At 53.5% G+C, this 16,948-nt stretch overlaps 2 protein-coding genes across 4 annotated transcripts in view; both read right to left on the bottom strand.

Annotated features, from left to right (window-relative positions):
- The window catches only part of ELL (elongation factor for RNA polymerase II), a gene marked incomplete at its 5' end in the record, with an annotated part of 47,878 nt that extends 42,114 nt beyond the window's left edge, over positions 1-5,764 (bottom strand). The window contains one exon of the mRNA XM_080928664.1: positions 5,630-5,764. Coding sequence (XP_080784790.1) covers positions 5,630-5,764 — 135 coding nt within the window. The remainder of the gene's footprint in view (positions 1-5,629) is intronic.
- Positions 5,765-10,007: 4,243 nt separating this feature from the next.
- Positions 10,008-16,648, bottom strand: FKBP8 (FKBP prolyl isomerase 8). Of its 3 annotated transcripts, none has more exons than XM_080928677.1 (9): positions 16,556-16,648; positions 14,879-15,134; positions 13,501-13,670; positions 13,337-13,425; positions 12,867-13,087; positions 11,925-12,097; positions 11,079-11,156; positions 10,707-10,838; positions 10,008-10,457 (listed from the first exon to the last, which is right to left on the bottom strand). In XM_080928677.1, the coding sequence occupies exons 2-9, from the start codon at positions 15,108-15,110 to the stop codon at positions 10,371-10,373; spliced, it is 1,182 nt and encodes a 393-aa protein (XP_080784803.1). In that variant the 5' UTR covers positions 15,111-15,134; positions 16,556-16,648; the 3' UTR covers positions 10,008-10,370. The 3 variants fall into 3 exon arrangements, with proteins under 3 accessions (XP_080784803.1, XP_080784805.1, XP_080784804.1); XM_080928679.1 differs by having other exon boundaries at positions 12,867-13,084; XM_080928678.1 differs by lacking the exon at positions 16,556-16,648 and adding an exon at positions 16,357-16,403.
- Positions 16,649-16,948: the final 300 nt, after the last annotated feature.

The following is a 16,948-nucleotide window of genomic DNA, read 5'->3' as shown; positions in this document are numbered from 1 at the left end:
AGAGAGGGAATGAGGAAAGGAAAAAGGAAAGACAGGCTCATGGGACATACCTTCATCCCAGCACTGAGGAGGCAGAGTTCTGAGCCACCTGGCTCCAAGAGAGACCTACCTTCTGGGACCCGACACCAGGATGTCCCACATACCTCTCTGGTCCTCTGGTCTTTTCCCAGGTACTGTCCCAGGTCAGGCCTCAGAGCTGTCTGAAGATTCTGTTATGGCCTCCTCTGGGCCCCACTCCCTCCAGCTTGGCTCTCCCTGTTCAGCGTACCTCTCCCATGGGCCACACCAGTGACTAGCACTGAGAGCTTCCTTCAAGAGACCACAGGCCTCTGCCTTCATAGGCCTTTCTTCCCTAGGACACCTTCACCCAGAGCACACACCAGTGTGCCTCTTCTCAAGTTCCCCACAGCAGCCCTCCCCAGGGTCATGGACCACATTTAGAATATTTGTCTGACCAAGGGGCAGGGAGACCTGCTGGGTATAGCGTGGGAGGCGAAGAGATCAAAATGAAAAGCTTTAGAGTCTGGGGTACTGAGTGGTCACTGCCTGCCTGGCATGCTCTAGTGTGTCGGTTTCACCCCTAGAACTGTAAAGAAAAAACTAAGGGGCTGGGAGGTGGCTCTCGGCAGCAGAGAGCACTGGCTGCTCTTGCAGAGAACTCAGGTTCAGTTCTCAACACCCACATGGTGGCCCACAACCATCTGTAACCCTAGATTCAGGCCCCGAAGCCGTCATCTTGCACTGAGAATGCAGGTGGAATATCCATTCACACAAAATAAAAAAGCAAAATGGAGCAACCAGGAGAGCTTGGGCTGAGCGGCAGTTTTGTGGAGGCCAGGCACACAGGCTTTGAGGCTTAAGGGACGATAACCCGCTTACTTAGTGCTAGGGAAGAGTGTGTCTGGAGTGCGATGTTGTGCTGCAGGAACAGTCACAACTGTCTTCCGTGGGCCTCCCTCCTGCAAGCTGAGCTCAGAAGGTTCCCACGTGCTGCAAACAGACACCGGGAGACTCCCAATCACTTTAAAGACAGCCCTACCCCCACCCCTTGGGCCTGGTGACTCAGTGGGGAGACACATCTCCCCTTTGGCCAGAGAGGCTCCTGTCTGCAGGACACCATAAGGGCACAAGGCTATGACACCGAGTGTGGGACAGACTCCTCAGAATGGCCTATTTGGACACCAGCTTTTCTTTTTATTGAAAGGTGACACAACAACTGGGTGTGGTGGCAAAGACCTGTCACCCAAGCACTTGGGAAGCAGGAAACAGAGGACAGGGCCAGCCTGAGCTACATAACACATGTCTAAAAAGAGGAGAAAGAATAAAAACAGAAAAAAATACTCATCTACCCTAGCTGCCTACTGGTAGGAAGTCACTTGAAGACACTCTTGAGTGAGCTGACAAAAAAAAAAAAAAACAAAAAAAAACCAAAAAAAACCAAGCTGTGTAGCTCAGAGCATCAAGATCAACAGCAGCAGGACTCTGTGCCCTGCTGCCCCGTCCCTGGGTCTCCTGTAGGTTTGGTTTGGGCCTAAGGACCAAGCAGGGAAAAAGTAGCCGTGTTTTCCATGCTGGGTAGTTCCTCCCTCAAGGACACCAGGATGTCACAATCCCCGTGTGCTGTCAAACTGCTTGCAGGGTGATGAACTCTGGCCTGCAGATGAGTCAACAGAGGGTGGGTTCTGAGTGCCTGCTGTTTACACACAGTCGCCGCGGCCACAGCCAGGCGGCCGGAAGCACAGTCAAGGGTCACGGTAGCCAGGGAGGAGCTTGGTCCCCAGTACACACACCAATCACCCACTCAAGACTCCAGCTTCTTGTTAAAGGCCTTGGAGAAACTCAGCCTCAGAACCATCCTTGCAACACACACAGGAAACCCATTCCCCAGGAGGCCAAAGGCACAGGCTGTCACACTCCTGATGCCCAAACCAGCATGCTTCACTCTGCCTGGCAGAAACACAGCCCTTCTGAGGCCTTGACGCCTGGCTCCTGAGCCACCTCCCTGCTTGGAGGTCCTGGGAAGCCACCACCAGTGACCTAAAGATTGGACCCTGCTCCCCTATGGGGCTGACTGGGATGGTTGGCAGGGATAATAAGCAGGCCACAGCAGACATGCCAGTGAGGTGAGCTAGCCCCTCAGTCACTGAGTGTGCTCGAAGGTTACTAGCAGAATGGCCTGAGTCTGCTGTGCACTGAAGGAGTCAGGGAAGAAGGGGATAAGGTGCTGTTTCCAGGCTCATCTGCCTCAGAACAAAGTGGGAGCCACTAGTCCATTCTGACCAGGGCAGGGTCCTGGTAATTCCAAAAGGCTGGAATCCCCAGGGGTAGGACAGCCACACCAGAAAGGAGCTGGCTTAACTGGGACCTCCTGCCCAACACCCAGATTTTTCCCAAAATATAGCACAGTGAGCCAGGGCATTCTGCCCTCCTCTGGGCCCTCTCTGGCCATGGCAGCCCTCACTTTGCTCCCTACTGATACCCATCCTGATGGATCTCCCACACATCTCTGCCTCCCAAACATCAGGTGTAGCATGAGAGGTAGCATGTGGGCCCAAAGGTGTATGCTGACAGCAAAGGGGTGTTTCTTTCTTTGGGGGCAGGTGGTTAAGGATGGGCCCAGAAGATACAGGCAAGAGCCACTCTTGGTGGAGACTCTGAAGACTGCAGAAGGGACTGACATTGGGGGAGGTTGTCCCTTGCTAGCCCACAGATGCTCAAAGTTCTTAACCCTGCCACATGGACCCCGCTAGAACCTTCAGTTTTCCTGATCTTTCCATGCCTCTCCACAAACGCAGGGTGAGGGCATGTGGCCACAGAGTCACCTACCCAGCAATGATGAACTACAGTGGGGTAGGTGAAGGCAGGGGCCCCACCTCACGGCTCTCAGGTAACATGCCTCTCAATAGCAACTGGCTGTCCTGGAAGGAGGAGGGAGCCACACCCACAGAGCCCAAAAACACACAGCAGCACCAGTTTGGTCTGAGGACTTTTTAGATTGTTTATTTGAGAAAAGATCTCATAGCCCAGACTGGCCTTGAATTCCCAATCTTCTTGCCTCATCCTACCCAGCCCTGGGACCGCAGACGGTTTTCCTGTTTTTTATTTATTAATATTATCTTTATATTAGAGGTCCCTGGCTCCAGCCATGCCTATGGTTGTGCCTTAAACTGGCATGGCCTTCTGTGCCAGTACAGGCAAGAGCACACTTCCCTCCCCCCAACATGACAAGCTTCTTTACCAGGCCACACATACCCTTTCCACAGCCAGTTCCCTTCCAACCCCTGCTCTGGTTACACCTAAAGCTAAGAAAAAGCTCCTGGTAATTCAAACTAAAGGACAGGATGGTACTGGGGCATGACAGTCAACAGGGAAGCTAAGGTCAGAGGGTCCTCACTTCAAGGCCAGCCTGGGATACAGAAGCGGTAAAGAAATCCTGAAAAAATAAAATCAAGTGGTTGGAAAGTGGTGACGCACACCTGTAACCCCCACATTCAGAGGCAGCGGCAGGCAGATCTCTGAGCTCCAGACCAACCTAGTCTACAGAGTTCAAGGAAGCCAGGGCTACACAGAGACACCCTGTCTAGAAAAACCAAACATAAAAGTAAGAGCTGACGGCACCGCTCAGTGGTAAGCAAGTGCCCAGCAGACTTAAGACCCAGCTGCTGGAAAAGCAAAAGGGACCGACCTGGACTGTTGCATTTTAGTGGGGCACTAACTCAAAGCAGGGACAAGAGGTGGTACTGGCCCTGTGAGCATCAGCTGATGACCAGTGCCTCTCTGATCACCCAATTTTCTCCAAGTCCCTCCCCATGATTCTCCATCCCAAACCTATCCTCTCCTGCCACCAGAGCTACCACTGTGTCAGCTCAGACCCTTCCACACTCAGAGTAAGCTGGAACAGTGGCACACACCATCAATGTAACAAAGGTGACAGGTAGATCTCCCGGAGCTAGAGACCAGGATTACTAAGTGAGACTCTACTTAAAAACAAGAAACAAACTATATGTGTCTCTGAAGCTGGGCTGGAGGTGGTGGGTGCCTGTCTGCTACCTTGGCACCTCGTGCCAAGAGTCAGGGGTTTGACAGCAGCCTAGGACAGAGTAGAGCTCTGAGGCTGATGACAGATTACACTCTAGAGTTGCCTTGCCACTAAGTGCCCTGTCAGCTTTCCAGATAAACACAGGTTTGGACTGTCCCAAAACTGAATGCTGCCAGCCACGGTGCCCAGGCCATGGGTGGTAGTCACATGGCTAGACATTGCTGGCTTCCGCTGGGGACAAGCATGGTGGCCTGCAATTCCACAAGCGCCCTCACAAGATCAGGCTTAGTTAGGAGATGTAACGCACACCCAAAATTAAAAATAACAGTATGACAGCGGTGCTGGAGGAGGCTGCTGGGGTAGCAGGGCAAGGGCCAGCTACTGCTACCAGGTACCAAGTCCACCTGACAGCGGTGATTCATGCTCTGGCCCAGCTGTTTCTGAGAAGGCCCTGGTCCTCCAGGACTAGTCAGAATGGCCCAAGGGGAAAGACTCCAGATTGGAATTTAAACCAGGAAGAGTGGCTGGGCCAGTCACTCAGTGGCTGCCACCCAAATCCTCACCACCTCTTCCTTCTCACCTGCAGGGGCACTTTCTGCCTCAGGATGAGGGACCTTTTCGACAAGGGAAAAAATGACTTTTTCTAAAGAGATTCAATCCTAGTCTAGGAAGGAGAAAACTAAGACCTGGGCACAGGCAGGAAGTGGCTCAAAGAAGTGAAAGGAAAATATTTGGGAAGAAGTAGGCTCCCCAGACCACTGGATGGGGAATAAATTCCTGGCTTGGCCAATAGTGCAGCACATGTCCCGGGCAGGAAGAAAACCACATTCTTTCCTAGTTACTCTCTGTTCACTCGACCCGTCAACACCCCCTGCGCCAGCACAGGCAAACACACATCCCAGAGACAAACCCAACACCCCAGTCACTTTAGTAAGATGAACCCTCAAGTCACTTCCCCTGGGGACTTGCAACTTCTGTCCCAGTGGATGGATGCAGGGTGATGCTGAGGCTTGGGTGGAGCATCGAGGTGTGACCCAGAGTGAGGCCCAGGAGAGAGGGATACTGCCAGGATCCCTAACGCCACTCTCAAGCCAGAAGGCAGTACCAAAAAGAGTGAATATGAAGAAGGAACCAAGTGTGGTACATACAAGCTGCCTCCTCCGGAGTGACCAGCCGGAGGAAGCCCCTCCCATGGCTAACACGCTAACACCACCACCTTAGTCGGTGAGAAAAACACAACAGTTTTGTCCAAAAGTATCGGAGGAAACAAGGCTACATGAGGTGACAGGATCTGGGGCCAGGCAGTAAGTTTCGGCCTAAACTACCCCTTCTAAGAGTGGATTCAAACACACCTGTCATCACAGCACTTAAGAACCTAAGGTAGGAGGATGGCCATCAGTTCAGGGACAACCTGGGCTACGTAGAAAGGACCTGTTTTATAACAAGAGTCAAGAGTAGAGTCAACCTTAAGGATGTCACTGGGGTTGGTCAAGGTGTCGCCAGGTGTGGACCCGCGGCCTTGTCCCCCACAGGTCCCAGCAAGTGTCTCCCCACGGCGCAGCCCACCCGCCAGGACGCGGCAAAGCTCACCTGGTGGGTCCGGTAGCTTTCAAAAGCCTTCAGAGCACTGTCGGTGAGCTTCACGTGGAACACCGACACCCTGCTGCCGTCGCTCACGCGCCCACACGACAACCCGTAACTCCGAGCCTCCTTCAGCGCCGCCATCTTGCAACCATCACTCCCCCGCCCCCCTCCTCAGCGACTGCGCCCGCACGCCGGTCCGCCCCGCCCCGCCGCCCGCCGACGTGCTGCATTATTCATGAGCCCAGCATAGCCACGCCCCACTCCGGGCACGCGTGCCACCTTTGACAGAGCTGAGGAACTTTTTGCCCGCGGCCCGCACAGATGGCCACGCCCCCAAGCACTTTACAGGCCCGCCCTCGGGCCGCAAGACTGCGAGTCTTGCTGCTTTATTCACGGAGAGGTTAGCTCCGCCTTCCTGCGCGTTCCGAACCGCCTGCAAAAATAAAAAAATAAAAAAATAACCGCAGCGCAACTGGCCACTCCCTAAGGGTCTCACGAGGCCAGTCTTAGCCTTAAAACTGCTCTTCGCGCAGCCAACTGGCCACGCCTCCGAGCTCTCTAAGAAACTTCCCTTCCTGGCAAACAACTTCCACGCGCGTGCGCAGGTGGCCACCCCCTTCCCAGCTCACAGGCAGGTTCCTCCTACCTGACGATTCCTGCTGCATTATTCATGAGTCGAAAGTAGCCTCGCCGCCGGGAGCGCTGGAAACCCACCTTTATCCTAAACCCAGCAAAGCCCTCTCAGCTTCGCGACCAGTCGCGAGGGTGTGCAATTTATGAGAGACTGGCCGTGGTCTCCGACATGTTTGTACACTGCTAGTCCGCGACGACGAACATGTTTGTTCGCACTTGCCAGCACAACCTAGATGGCCACGTATCCCACCTGCAGGAAGCCCACCCCCAGTGGAAAAAAAAATCACCTTTAAAAACACTGCACATTTAGCCACGCCTACATGTGGTGAAGCCCGCCTTCTCCACCAGTTCCTTGCCACGCCCCCAAACGTTCAAGGATCCTGGCGTCACTGAGGAACTGCTCCTCCAAACGCTACGCGCTTGGCCACGCCCCTAAACTCCCCTAAAGCCCGCCCCACGACTTGCTGCATTATTCATGAGGCATGTTTGGTCAGTTGCCCCCTCCCCACCGCGTGCTTGGAGATTTTCCCAGACCGCCGCTTGCCCGCCAAACGCACAACTGATATGCCTCTCGCAGTCCCAGGGAAGGCCCTACTTCAGTTCACACACCGGGCTACATTGCCAGACCCCAAGGTCCCGAGACCATCCCCAGCAGCCTCAACCGCTCGGACAAGCTGAGTTACTCGGGAGTTGCCGCTGCCGCGTTGCGCAAACCAATTTTTAAGCATTTGTCACTCAACGGACTACGACCCCTGACCGCTTGACGGACGCTTCCTATTCCCCACGCACTTCATGCATATTCATAAGGTGCTGACGGTTTCACCTCTCTAAGCCCCTAGCCCTGCTTCTATCTGTTATTCGTGAACCCTTAACACTTGAAGGAGATTAGCACCACTCGGGCCTTTGAGTTCCGATATTTATGCGTTTTCTTCAGCATTTCCTTGGAGTCTGCGCAAAGCCCTCTGGTGAAGTGGGCGGGGCCTGCTCCTACCAGGAGGGCGTGGGTGTCTGCTGAGAGGCTGGTCTGGTGGGCGTGGTTATGAAACCAAGTGCGCCTGGGTTGGGGGGGTGTCCAGCTGATGGGGGATTCCCAGAACCCGGGCAAGATCTGTGGAAATAGGGTGTGCTAAACGTGTCTGATGCTAAAAGTTCAACAACTGAAATCCCACATGTCATGAGCTGGCTTTCCAATAAACAACTCTTAACACGACATCCAACACGTACTCAATGTTGCACAACCGCCACCACTGACTGTTCCAGAACATTCCTTCCTGTCAAAGGAAAGTCTGGTCCTCGTTTGCAGTTTTTCCTGTTCTCTATGTCACCTGGCAACTCTGATCTGCTTGATTTTGTGGGTATTTCACAGTGCGGTCCCACAACCTAAGGCCTTTGAGGTATTATTTATTGTCAAGGACCATCAATTGGTGATGAATCAGAGCTTCACTCATTTTTGACGACTAATATTTTGTTGTGTATACTTAACAGCTTTTCTTACCCATGTGACAGTCAGCATCAATTGCTGCTCCTACTGCTTACCTGTGGACAATTTTTAATAGACCAAATTGCTGGGATATGTTGAACGCCTACACACTGACCCCTAATATATCTTTTTAAAGATGTATTTCTCATATATCATATATATAAAAGCTTTGAGACGGGGTTTCCAGCTAGCCTGGAAATTGCTATGTAGAGAGCAAGAGGCCGCAAACTAAAGAGCTTCTTGCACTTGCCTCTGACGCCCAGCAGAAAGTCTTTAACATAGTATAATGGAGGAGGGGTCCTAGCTTGTCAAGCCATAGGGCAACTGAACTGCCATCTGCAGACTCTTGGAGATATCTCTCGTTATCTTCCCAGTCAATTTAATTCAACCACAAAGCAAAGGGTCGGGAACTGCTTTGTTTCACCAACACAGTCCTGGTCTCCCTAGTGCTAAGATGGTGGGTGTGAGTGACCACCCACTTTTAAGCTACTTTTGTGTGCATGAGTGCTTGCATACACGTATCTATGTGCCGTGTATAGGCATAAGAGGAGATGGGATCTTTTAGAACTGGACTTACAGATGGCTCTAGTTTCCATTCTGGGAACTGAACCCCCGTCTTCTGCAAGAGCAGCAAATGCCCATGGCTGCTGAGTCACTTCTCCAGACCCTTGTTCTAAGGCATTATTTTATGAGTCCAGGTTTGCTTGTAACTTACCAAATAGCTGAGGGTGGCCTTGAACTCAGAACCCTCTAGTCTCAGTGTTCTGTATCTTCCATGGCAGGACAGACTCCATCATAGGATCCACAGTCCTCTTACTTACCTTGTACCCAGCCTCCAAAGGTTGGACAGTCATAGCCCAGGACCCCCCAGTGAGAGGCTGGGCACACGGCTCATCCATCTCTCTGTAGGTAAAGTGCCTGTTACCAAGTCTGATGACCTAAATGCAATTCCTAGGACCCACAAGGAGGAAGTGATATGTACCACTGAACAAACACCCCACCCCCCAAATGTATAATTAATAAAATGTAATGAGATTTTAGATTGCCAGTACTACAAAATAAGCCATGGTGACTAGCTTGTAGTACCAGCTACCCAGAAGGCTGAGGCAGGAGGATCACCAGTATCCAGCAATCCCAAAACTCAGCCGAGATTACACAGCAAGACCTTGTGGTAAACAAAGGATGCAGGATGTGTAGGTGCACCCCAACCTCAGGGTACTTTATACAGAGGAGGTCGGAGTCTGGGCATCTGGGGGGGGGGGGCAAGAGTAGTTTCTGGTGGGCAGGTGTAGGGTAATATGACTAAACCATCTGTACCTTCCTCAACAGCGGAGGGCTCCCCAACATCCTAAATGAGATCAGCTCAGAACAGCTTTGGGTGACAGGCACACTATGCTCAGACATTCAGCCCCAAGGCTGGGCCGGGTGGGCTGGGAAAATGCAAGGGCAGCTGGGGCTCAGAGAATCTGCAGGACAGCTGCTGTGTAGCAATCCAGGAAAAGTCACTGTCCACCTCTGAACTCTTGGAAGGGTTTTTGAGAAATAGGTCTTTAGTTCCATCCCAAAACTCTAAACATTGTTTTAAACAACAAAAGATAAAAACATTTAGGTGTGATGTATGATATCGTAGCTGGTACAGCTGCCATCCTAACACTTGAGAGGTGGAGGGAGGAGGATGAGGAGTTGAAGAGCAGGGTAGCTGGTACTACAGCTACAATGAAACCCTGCTCAAAACAGGTTCCCAGAGAACCAGGCACTGCCTGAGCCATGACCCTTCTGCTGGCAACACCAGGTGGTATGAGGTCACAGGTTTGACCTACACAAGGTCGTCAAGGTGATCCTGACTTCTAGAAACAGAACAAAGCCCAGGCCAGTGCTCATAGGTCAGCCCCCCATCCATCAGCATCAGCCCCAAGGTCTCAGATAAACTACAGCACTGCCTTAGAGCAGCCTGCTCAGGTGACCATAATCCCTGCACAACTCAAAGTAACACACACACACACACACACACACACACTTCTGAAATCATAACACCCACCAAATAAAAACCCAGCGTCCACAGGAGCCCAGCATGGCCCAACCTCAGGCAGGGAATGAAAGCACAGATGCAGGTGTGCAGGATTGCTCTCAAGTCCAGCTGTATGCAGCCTGGGCACAGCCCCCCGACCCCGGCCGCTCCTTAAAGCAGCTTTTGTGGGGGACCTGGCTCAGCTGTAACTCAGGGCTTCTCAGTTTCATCAGAAAGAGGCTGGAAAGCAGTAGGGTGCGGGGTGAGGTTTTATTTAACTCACTGTGGGGAGCCTGGACAGAGGATGCAGGCGGGCAGGAAGGAATGGTAGTGCTGCCCCCAGGCCTACTGAGAGGGAAAACTGAGGCTGCCCCTGCTGAGGCCTGACCCCAGAGGACAGGGTTGTGGGAGAGAGACAACTGGGTCTGGAGGAACAGGGCCCCTCTCTCTGGGCTGCACCCCATGCCCCCCTTGTGGGTCTCAGTCCTTCCCGCTTGTTGGGGTATATAACCCTCAATCCTTGCTCTCCCAACCCATAGGAGGCATCTTGGCCAGGGAGGGCAGTGGATAGGGAGCCTGGGGGAGTTGGGGAGCAAAGGTTGGGGTCCAGGTGCACAGGGGGACAGTCAGTTCCTGGCAGCAATGACCACAGAGAGAGCCACGCCCCCTAGGGCCACGGCAGTTGCCCCAAACAGCCATTTCCACGGGATGGACTGTGGATAAAGGGAAGGGTGAAAGCTGGCTGCATAGCCAAAGCAACTGCTATGATCCACACAGGCATCCTAGCCAGTGTTTGTACCATGCACACCTACACCAACTAAATACCCACTCCTCCAATGGATTTTCTTCTGCCTAAGCTTCCAACCCACACCTCAAGTCCTGCAGGTTGAGAGTCCCATCTTCTGCCTGGGCTAATGTCCCCAGCATCCCCTCCAGCCCTGCCCAACCCCACCCAGGCTCACCCAGGCCCCCTTGCCCGGACACTTGGCAGGCAGCCGGCTGGGGTTGCCTAGCATCTTTCGGTACAGGGCGGTCTCTGTGCTCCGCTGCGCAGCACGCTTCTTTACCAGCTTTGAGAGCTCCGCGTGGATCGTCTGTGGGAGGTGGGTGGGAGTGGGTGAGCACATGTAGGAGGCAGCCGACTTGCCTGTCATCACTACCACTCCCTTCTTGTAGCAGGTCCCAGGGTTTGTCAGTTTGTCAAGATTCAGGGGTTCTAACTGCCCCCATCAGCTCTAACATCACCCCCAAGCAAGTCAGAAAGAACTGCAGTAATAACGAGAGGCAAACAACTGGAGGGACTTGCCAGACCAGACCAGCAGAACTCTGCTTACCTTGTTGGAAGGTTCCAGCTTCAGGGCAGCCCTCAGGATGGGGATGGCCTCACTGTATTCGCCTTGCTGAGCCAGCACCTATGGGAGAGGCACCCTCTCTCTGTATCTGCCCGCAGCTTGCTCCCCTCCACCCTGCAATGATGCCCTCCCTGATCCCAAGCCATAGCTTGGCACTGGGACAAGAGACTTGGGGACAGGCACCTCAGATTGTAGGGGCCTCAGATCAGACTCAATATCCCATGGTCCTAAAAATCCAACTGGATTTGAAGGCAGCTTTCCTGATAGGACAGTTTCAACAGCTAACCATCTTTCTGGATTTTTCCACTATAGCCCAGGAGGGCCTAGATCTTGTGGCAATCCTCCTGCCTCAGTCTCCTGGGTGTTGGGACTAATGGCCTACACTGCTGTGTCTGGCTACAATCCCCCTTTAGCTTCAGCTGTGTGGCTGGGTCACAGGGCCTTGGTTCCACTGTCGGCTCCTAGAACAGCACAGCTGGATTCCCAGTAGAAGCTTGCACACAGTGCTTCATAAGCAGCTTCCCACATACCCCAGGTGTCTCTGTGCCTCGGTTTCCTTGGCCTGTGCAAGCCCTTGGACTGCATCACCGCAAAACTTAACAACTGCACCAGGTCAGAAGTACCAGGGCCAGACAACCTGGGCTGCGCAAAATGGCTGACATAGAAACTAGGAGAGAAGGGCCTGTGTCTACAGAGCCCACATGGGAGCAGAGACACATGGCTTAAAGCCCCCATGAACATGATATGACAAAGCTAGTTTTCTCTCTGGCAGCCAAAGAGGGTGGTATACAAGAAGCAGTTGTCACAAACGTGGCAGCTACTACACACCTTGCCCTTGCGGAACAGTGCCTTGATGTTGTCCGGCTGGTGCTCCAGCACCTGGCTGCAGGAGCGCAGCGCCGCTCGGTAGTGGTCCAGCTTCAGCTGCGACGCCGCGAGGTTGTTCAGACATTTCACCTTCAGCTGTAGCAGCTCCTCCTCCTCCTCACAAGTCATGTCCACTGTAGGGGAGTGGTCACTGGGAAATAGGCACACACACACGCCCCCAGGGTCTACACCACCCAAGTCCATCTCAAGCAGCTATGGATGTCCTCCAACTCACTATGCAGTCATGAACGACTTCAACTCCTGACGTTTCCATGTCCACCCTCATGCTGACGGGCCCGTGCCATCAAGGGCTGGTGTGCAAGCATGAGGGTGTGAAATCAGATCCCAGTGCTCACTTAGGAGCCAAGTGCAATGTGCATGTGTGTAATCTGAGCACTGGGGCAGAGGCAGGCATGGCCACTCACTGTCACTGAGCTCTGGGTTCAAAGACATGTTAGAAAATGTGGGCAGCAGCTGAGGAAAACACCAGGTGTTCACCTCTGACCCCACTGCAAGTGAACACACACACACGCACACACACACACACACACACACACACACACAAAGGGTCTTGCTATGTAACCCAGACTAGACTACAATTGGCCATCTTCCTGCCTTAGCTTCTGACCTTACATATACCACCTGGAAGAAGCCACTGACCTGAAGGTTATGATAGCAGGAAATATGTCTATATACTGGAATATTCTAGCATGTTCTATGGCCCAAATGATGGTGCAGAAGTCTGGCCATCCTACAGGCTGGCAAGATGGCTCAGCAGGTAAACGTCCTGCTGCAAAGGCTGACAAACTGAGTTTTGAGCCCTTTCCACATAATGGAAGGGCAGACCTTCCTTGGTTTGTCCCGACTTCCACATGTACACACACACCCCGGGTAACTGGTCACCTTTGGCGTTGGAGGTGATGGCCTTGATGGCCAGGTCATAGGAGTTGGCAGCCAGCACGAAATCAGCACGCTGGTAGTGGGCATTGCCACACTCCCGCTTGCGGTTGGCCAGGGCCACGCGCTCCTGCCCACTCAGCATCTCCAGGTCGGGTCCATCCTCTGCTGTCTTCAGGGTGACTTCCAGGCACAGGGCTGCATCGGGAGGGATGTATGGGCTCCTGCTGAGGAGGTGGCCAACAGAGGACACTCAGACCTGGCAGCCAGGCTGCAGCCACCACCACACCCTCCTCGCCAAGTCGGATCTGAGGCAGGAAGGCCAGGACTCAGGTCGTGGGGTCCCTGTGTCAGGTACTCATCACAGCCTGAGATACTATCCCCGAGCCTGTGACTCCGCCAGTCTGAAACTCAGTTTCCTTTTTATAAAATGGGAAGAGTTGTGGGCACAGCTAAATACACGGGCCAGCTCTCACCTGCCCTGGGGACCGTAGCAGTACTTGGAGTCAGCGGTGACCATGGCTGTCTCGCCCACATCCATGAGCGGGACACTGAGGTCCAGGGCCTGAAGGACAGCCAGTGAGTGTCACAAGAGCACAGGCCCTGTGATGGGCCGCCCACCTGCCCACCCAGCTCCCACCTGGATAACATCGCAGTCTCCCAGCGTGAAGGCCAGTTCAGGCTCTTCTTGTACGCGGGTGCCATTCTCCAGGGACATCTGCAGGTGTACGGTCACCACCTGGCCCTTGAGTGGGCGGCTAGAGCCGGTCGGGCCTGGGACCAGTGTCTTCTTCCGCAGCAATCCGTTCCCTGCAGGGCCGGGGTGTGAACCTGTAATCTGGTAGCCAGGCTGGGGGTCTCTGCTCTACGGAGCCACCTTCAGGTGCAGTGAACACCCAGTGCTACTGTAACACTAGGGTGGAACCAAGACCTGTGCATGTTCCACCAGTGCCCCACCTCAACAGGACAGAGTTAGGAATGACAGGCCAAGGCTGGAGCCGGAAACTGGCACCATGGAGCGCAGCTGGCCTGGCCACCTTCTTTCAAACAGAGCAAACAGCTTACCTGAACGTGCATTTCACCTTGTACCCAACATGCCTGGCCAACATGGCTGCTCTGGACTTTTTTTTCTTTTTTTTTTTAACTAAATGTGCATTCTGCCTGCATGGGTGCAGCCCAGAAAAGGGCGCCAGATTCCCTCAAACTGGAGTTACAGGTTCTTGTGAGCAACCATGCAGGTGCTGGGCACTGAACCCACATCCTCTAAAAAAAGCAGCTATTTCCCAGCTCCTGCTGGTCAGGATTTTAAGAAACCCTTCCTAAAATCCCCGAGAGGTGGGGTGAGCCCAGTGGTAGTCTCTACATGGCATACAGGGGCCCTCTACGCCCTAGCACCACTCCGAAGGGTGGGGGGATCCTCTGGCACTATCCAGAGAAGGCATTTTAGAAGAGAAAATAAATGCTGTGGAACAAGAGAAGGGTAAACAGAACTGGACGCTCTGTTGGGCTGTGCCATAGTTCTTAGACTCTGTCACATGTCTAGACAAATGCTTAGGGAAATATAGTGGGAGTTGTCTTAGAGCTGCTGGCACCCAGTGCAAAGGCTATGTGGCTCCAAGAAGGTGACTCAGCCTCTCTGAGCTGCTGATACCAGCACTGGGAGTAAAAATCAACCTGTTACAAATAGTGTGTACATGCCAAGGTATGAGCCAGCAAACGGAGTTCACAAATACACCAGTGGCAAGCTGTCTTTGAAGCCAGCCACATAGCTCAGGCCTGTAAGACCAGTGAGCCTGAGACAACGAGTCAGGAGGATCCAAAGTTCAAACCCAGCTTGGACTGTAGCATTAGCTCAAGGCCAGCCTGGGTTTCACAGTAAGGTTATCTCAAATCAAGTAAACAAATAAAGATCAGCCATTGAGATCCTGTCACTTCCAACTCACACAGAAGGGGCAACAAAGCCCAAAGAGACCAGAAGTCCCTAGATCAAGGTACCTCCGACCGACTCGGGAACTTACCCAGAATGTCCAGCCACTCTTCTGGGGCTGGGACTGGGGCTGGCTCAGGCTCTGTGGCTGCCAGGAACTCCCGAGCCAGGGCTCCAGGTTGCTCAGCCTCCTCCACGGTAGGCTGTCCCATGTCCTCTAATGGTGGGAGCCCACTGAAGTCATCTTCCTCATCTGCATCCAGGAGTGGAGCCTCACACAGTCGCAGGGCAGCAGGCTCAGAGGGCTCGGCCCAAGACGCCATGCTGCTGGGGATCAGGAACTGGCCCTAGGGGACAGTCAAGCATGACAGTGACAGTCCCATCGACACAGCCCCTCTAACTCCCCTAAGCTCCAACCCCTATACTGGCATCCCTTGAGTATCTCAGCAAGACCAGCCCTTACAGTCATGTATACATGGGGCATCCTACCAACCTGGCTTGTTAAAAGAAGGAACACAGACCTCACTCTGAGCCACACACTGCAGCTGTTTTAACTGCTATTGGAACTAATTACCATGGAATCTTTATAAACACAGAAAGTAGAAAAACCCTAGCTTACACAAAAAAGATCCAACAGGCACAGAAAGACAAAACCACTTGGCCAAAGTCAGAAAACAAGCCAATTAACAGTAGGGCCAAGATTGAAAAGTTATTGAACTGAATGTCAAGAAAAGGGTGTTGGCGTTATTAAGGCAGTGGGGACAGTCTCTGAGGCCTTGGGACAGCTATTTTCTAACTTCTGGGTAACTTGAGAAAAGTGAATCTTTAGTAGAGGTTCTTGCCTCTGGCTACCTTGTCTGCTAAAGGCTTCAGCAATAACGGACTGGGGCCATATACTTAATGTCTCTTGCTCCATTCCTTGAAGGTACTGAATCTCCCAACAACAGAGACCATGGCTCCATCCTGCCTCTATCATCAGGCCTGCTTCCAGCTTTTAATCATAGCAGGGCACTGGGGAGATAGCTCAGGCCATAGGGCACTTGTCTACCAAACACAACACCCAAGGTTCTATCCTCAGCAAATGCCTTTATCCCAGCAATAGGGAGGTGGATGAAGGATGATCAGAAGTACAAGGCCATGGAATTCATAGGTTACATGAAACCCTGTCTCAAGACATTCAAAACATAAGACACGGTTGTAATTCGTTGGAAGAGCGTTCTCCTAGCAAACACAACGCTTTGAAATCAGCACCCCTGTAAACCTGGTGCGGCAGTGAACGTCTGTCAACCAGCTCTTAGGAGGTTGGGACAGGAAGGCCTGGAGTTCAAGGCCATCCTGAGCTACACAGCCACTTGGAAGACTAGCTTAGAATACGTGAGACGCAGTTTCAAAATTAAATAAAAGCGAAAGAGTAGTTGGAACACCAATATGGAATCTTGCACCATCTTGCTGGCCCCAGGCCTCTTGGGGAGGCCCCCAACCCAGCTGCAGAACCCTACATCCTATCAGGCCCTCTCATTAAGCCCCAGGAAGCCCCGGAGCCCCGCGTCCCGGCCCTGCGACCCTCACCTGCGGGGCTCCTTCCGGGATCCGGCCCCGACCGGAGACCCTCCCGCCCCGAGCCCCCACAATGCCCCGCGCGCCCCGCACCCCAACGCTGCCCCGCGCCCGGTCCACGCTACCGCCCCGGTAGGCCCTGGCCCCCGCAGCTTCGGCGGGCATTGGCCCCAGAAGCCTCAGCCTCCTCGCTACGCCCCGTCACACGTGCCTGCGGCTCCGGGACCCCGCTTGGGGTCCTGTGCCCCCTCCCCGCCCCCAGCCGCGGCCGCCGCGCCTCGGGAAACAGCTTTAGATGCGCCACCCCGCCCCCGCGCACCCATTGGCTAATCACACCGCGGCTGCCACACTTATTGGCTTGTGCACACGTCTGTCACGCGCTCTCGACGCCACCTCCTTCCTGGTAAGCTCCGCTGCCCGTTCTTAAAGGGGCTCTAGCCTCTGGGTGGAGGGGCTGTTGGGAGTGGGAGGTGGGAACGCACCAGGCCGGTCCTCAGTATGGGAGGATAGCAGCGGGTCCTGATTTGAGTTCACACCGTGGAAGGCTTTTTCCTACTCACGTGGGAATTAGAAATAAACAACATCTTTGCTCATGAGCGGCCAA

The sequence above is a fragment of the Micromys minutus genome (assembly GCF_963924665.1).
Source record: "Micromys minutus genome assembly, chromosome: 14".
Taxonomy (NCBI): domain Eukaryota; kingdom Metazoa; phylum Chordata; class Mammalia; order Rodentia; family Muridae; genus Micromys; species Micromys minutus.
Note: the sequence above shows the minus strand (reverse complement) of the source record. Positions and strands in the feature narration are given on the sequence as shown.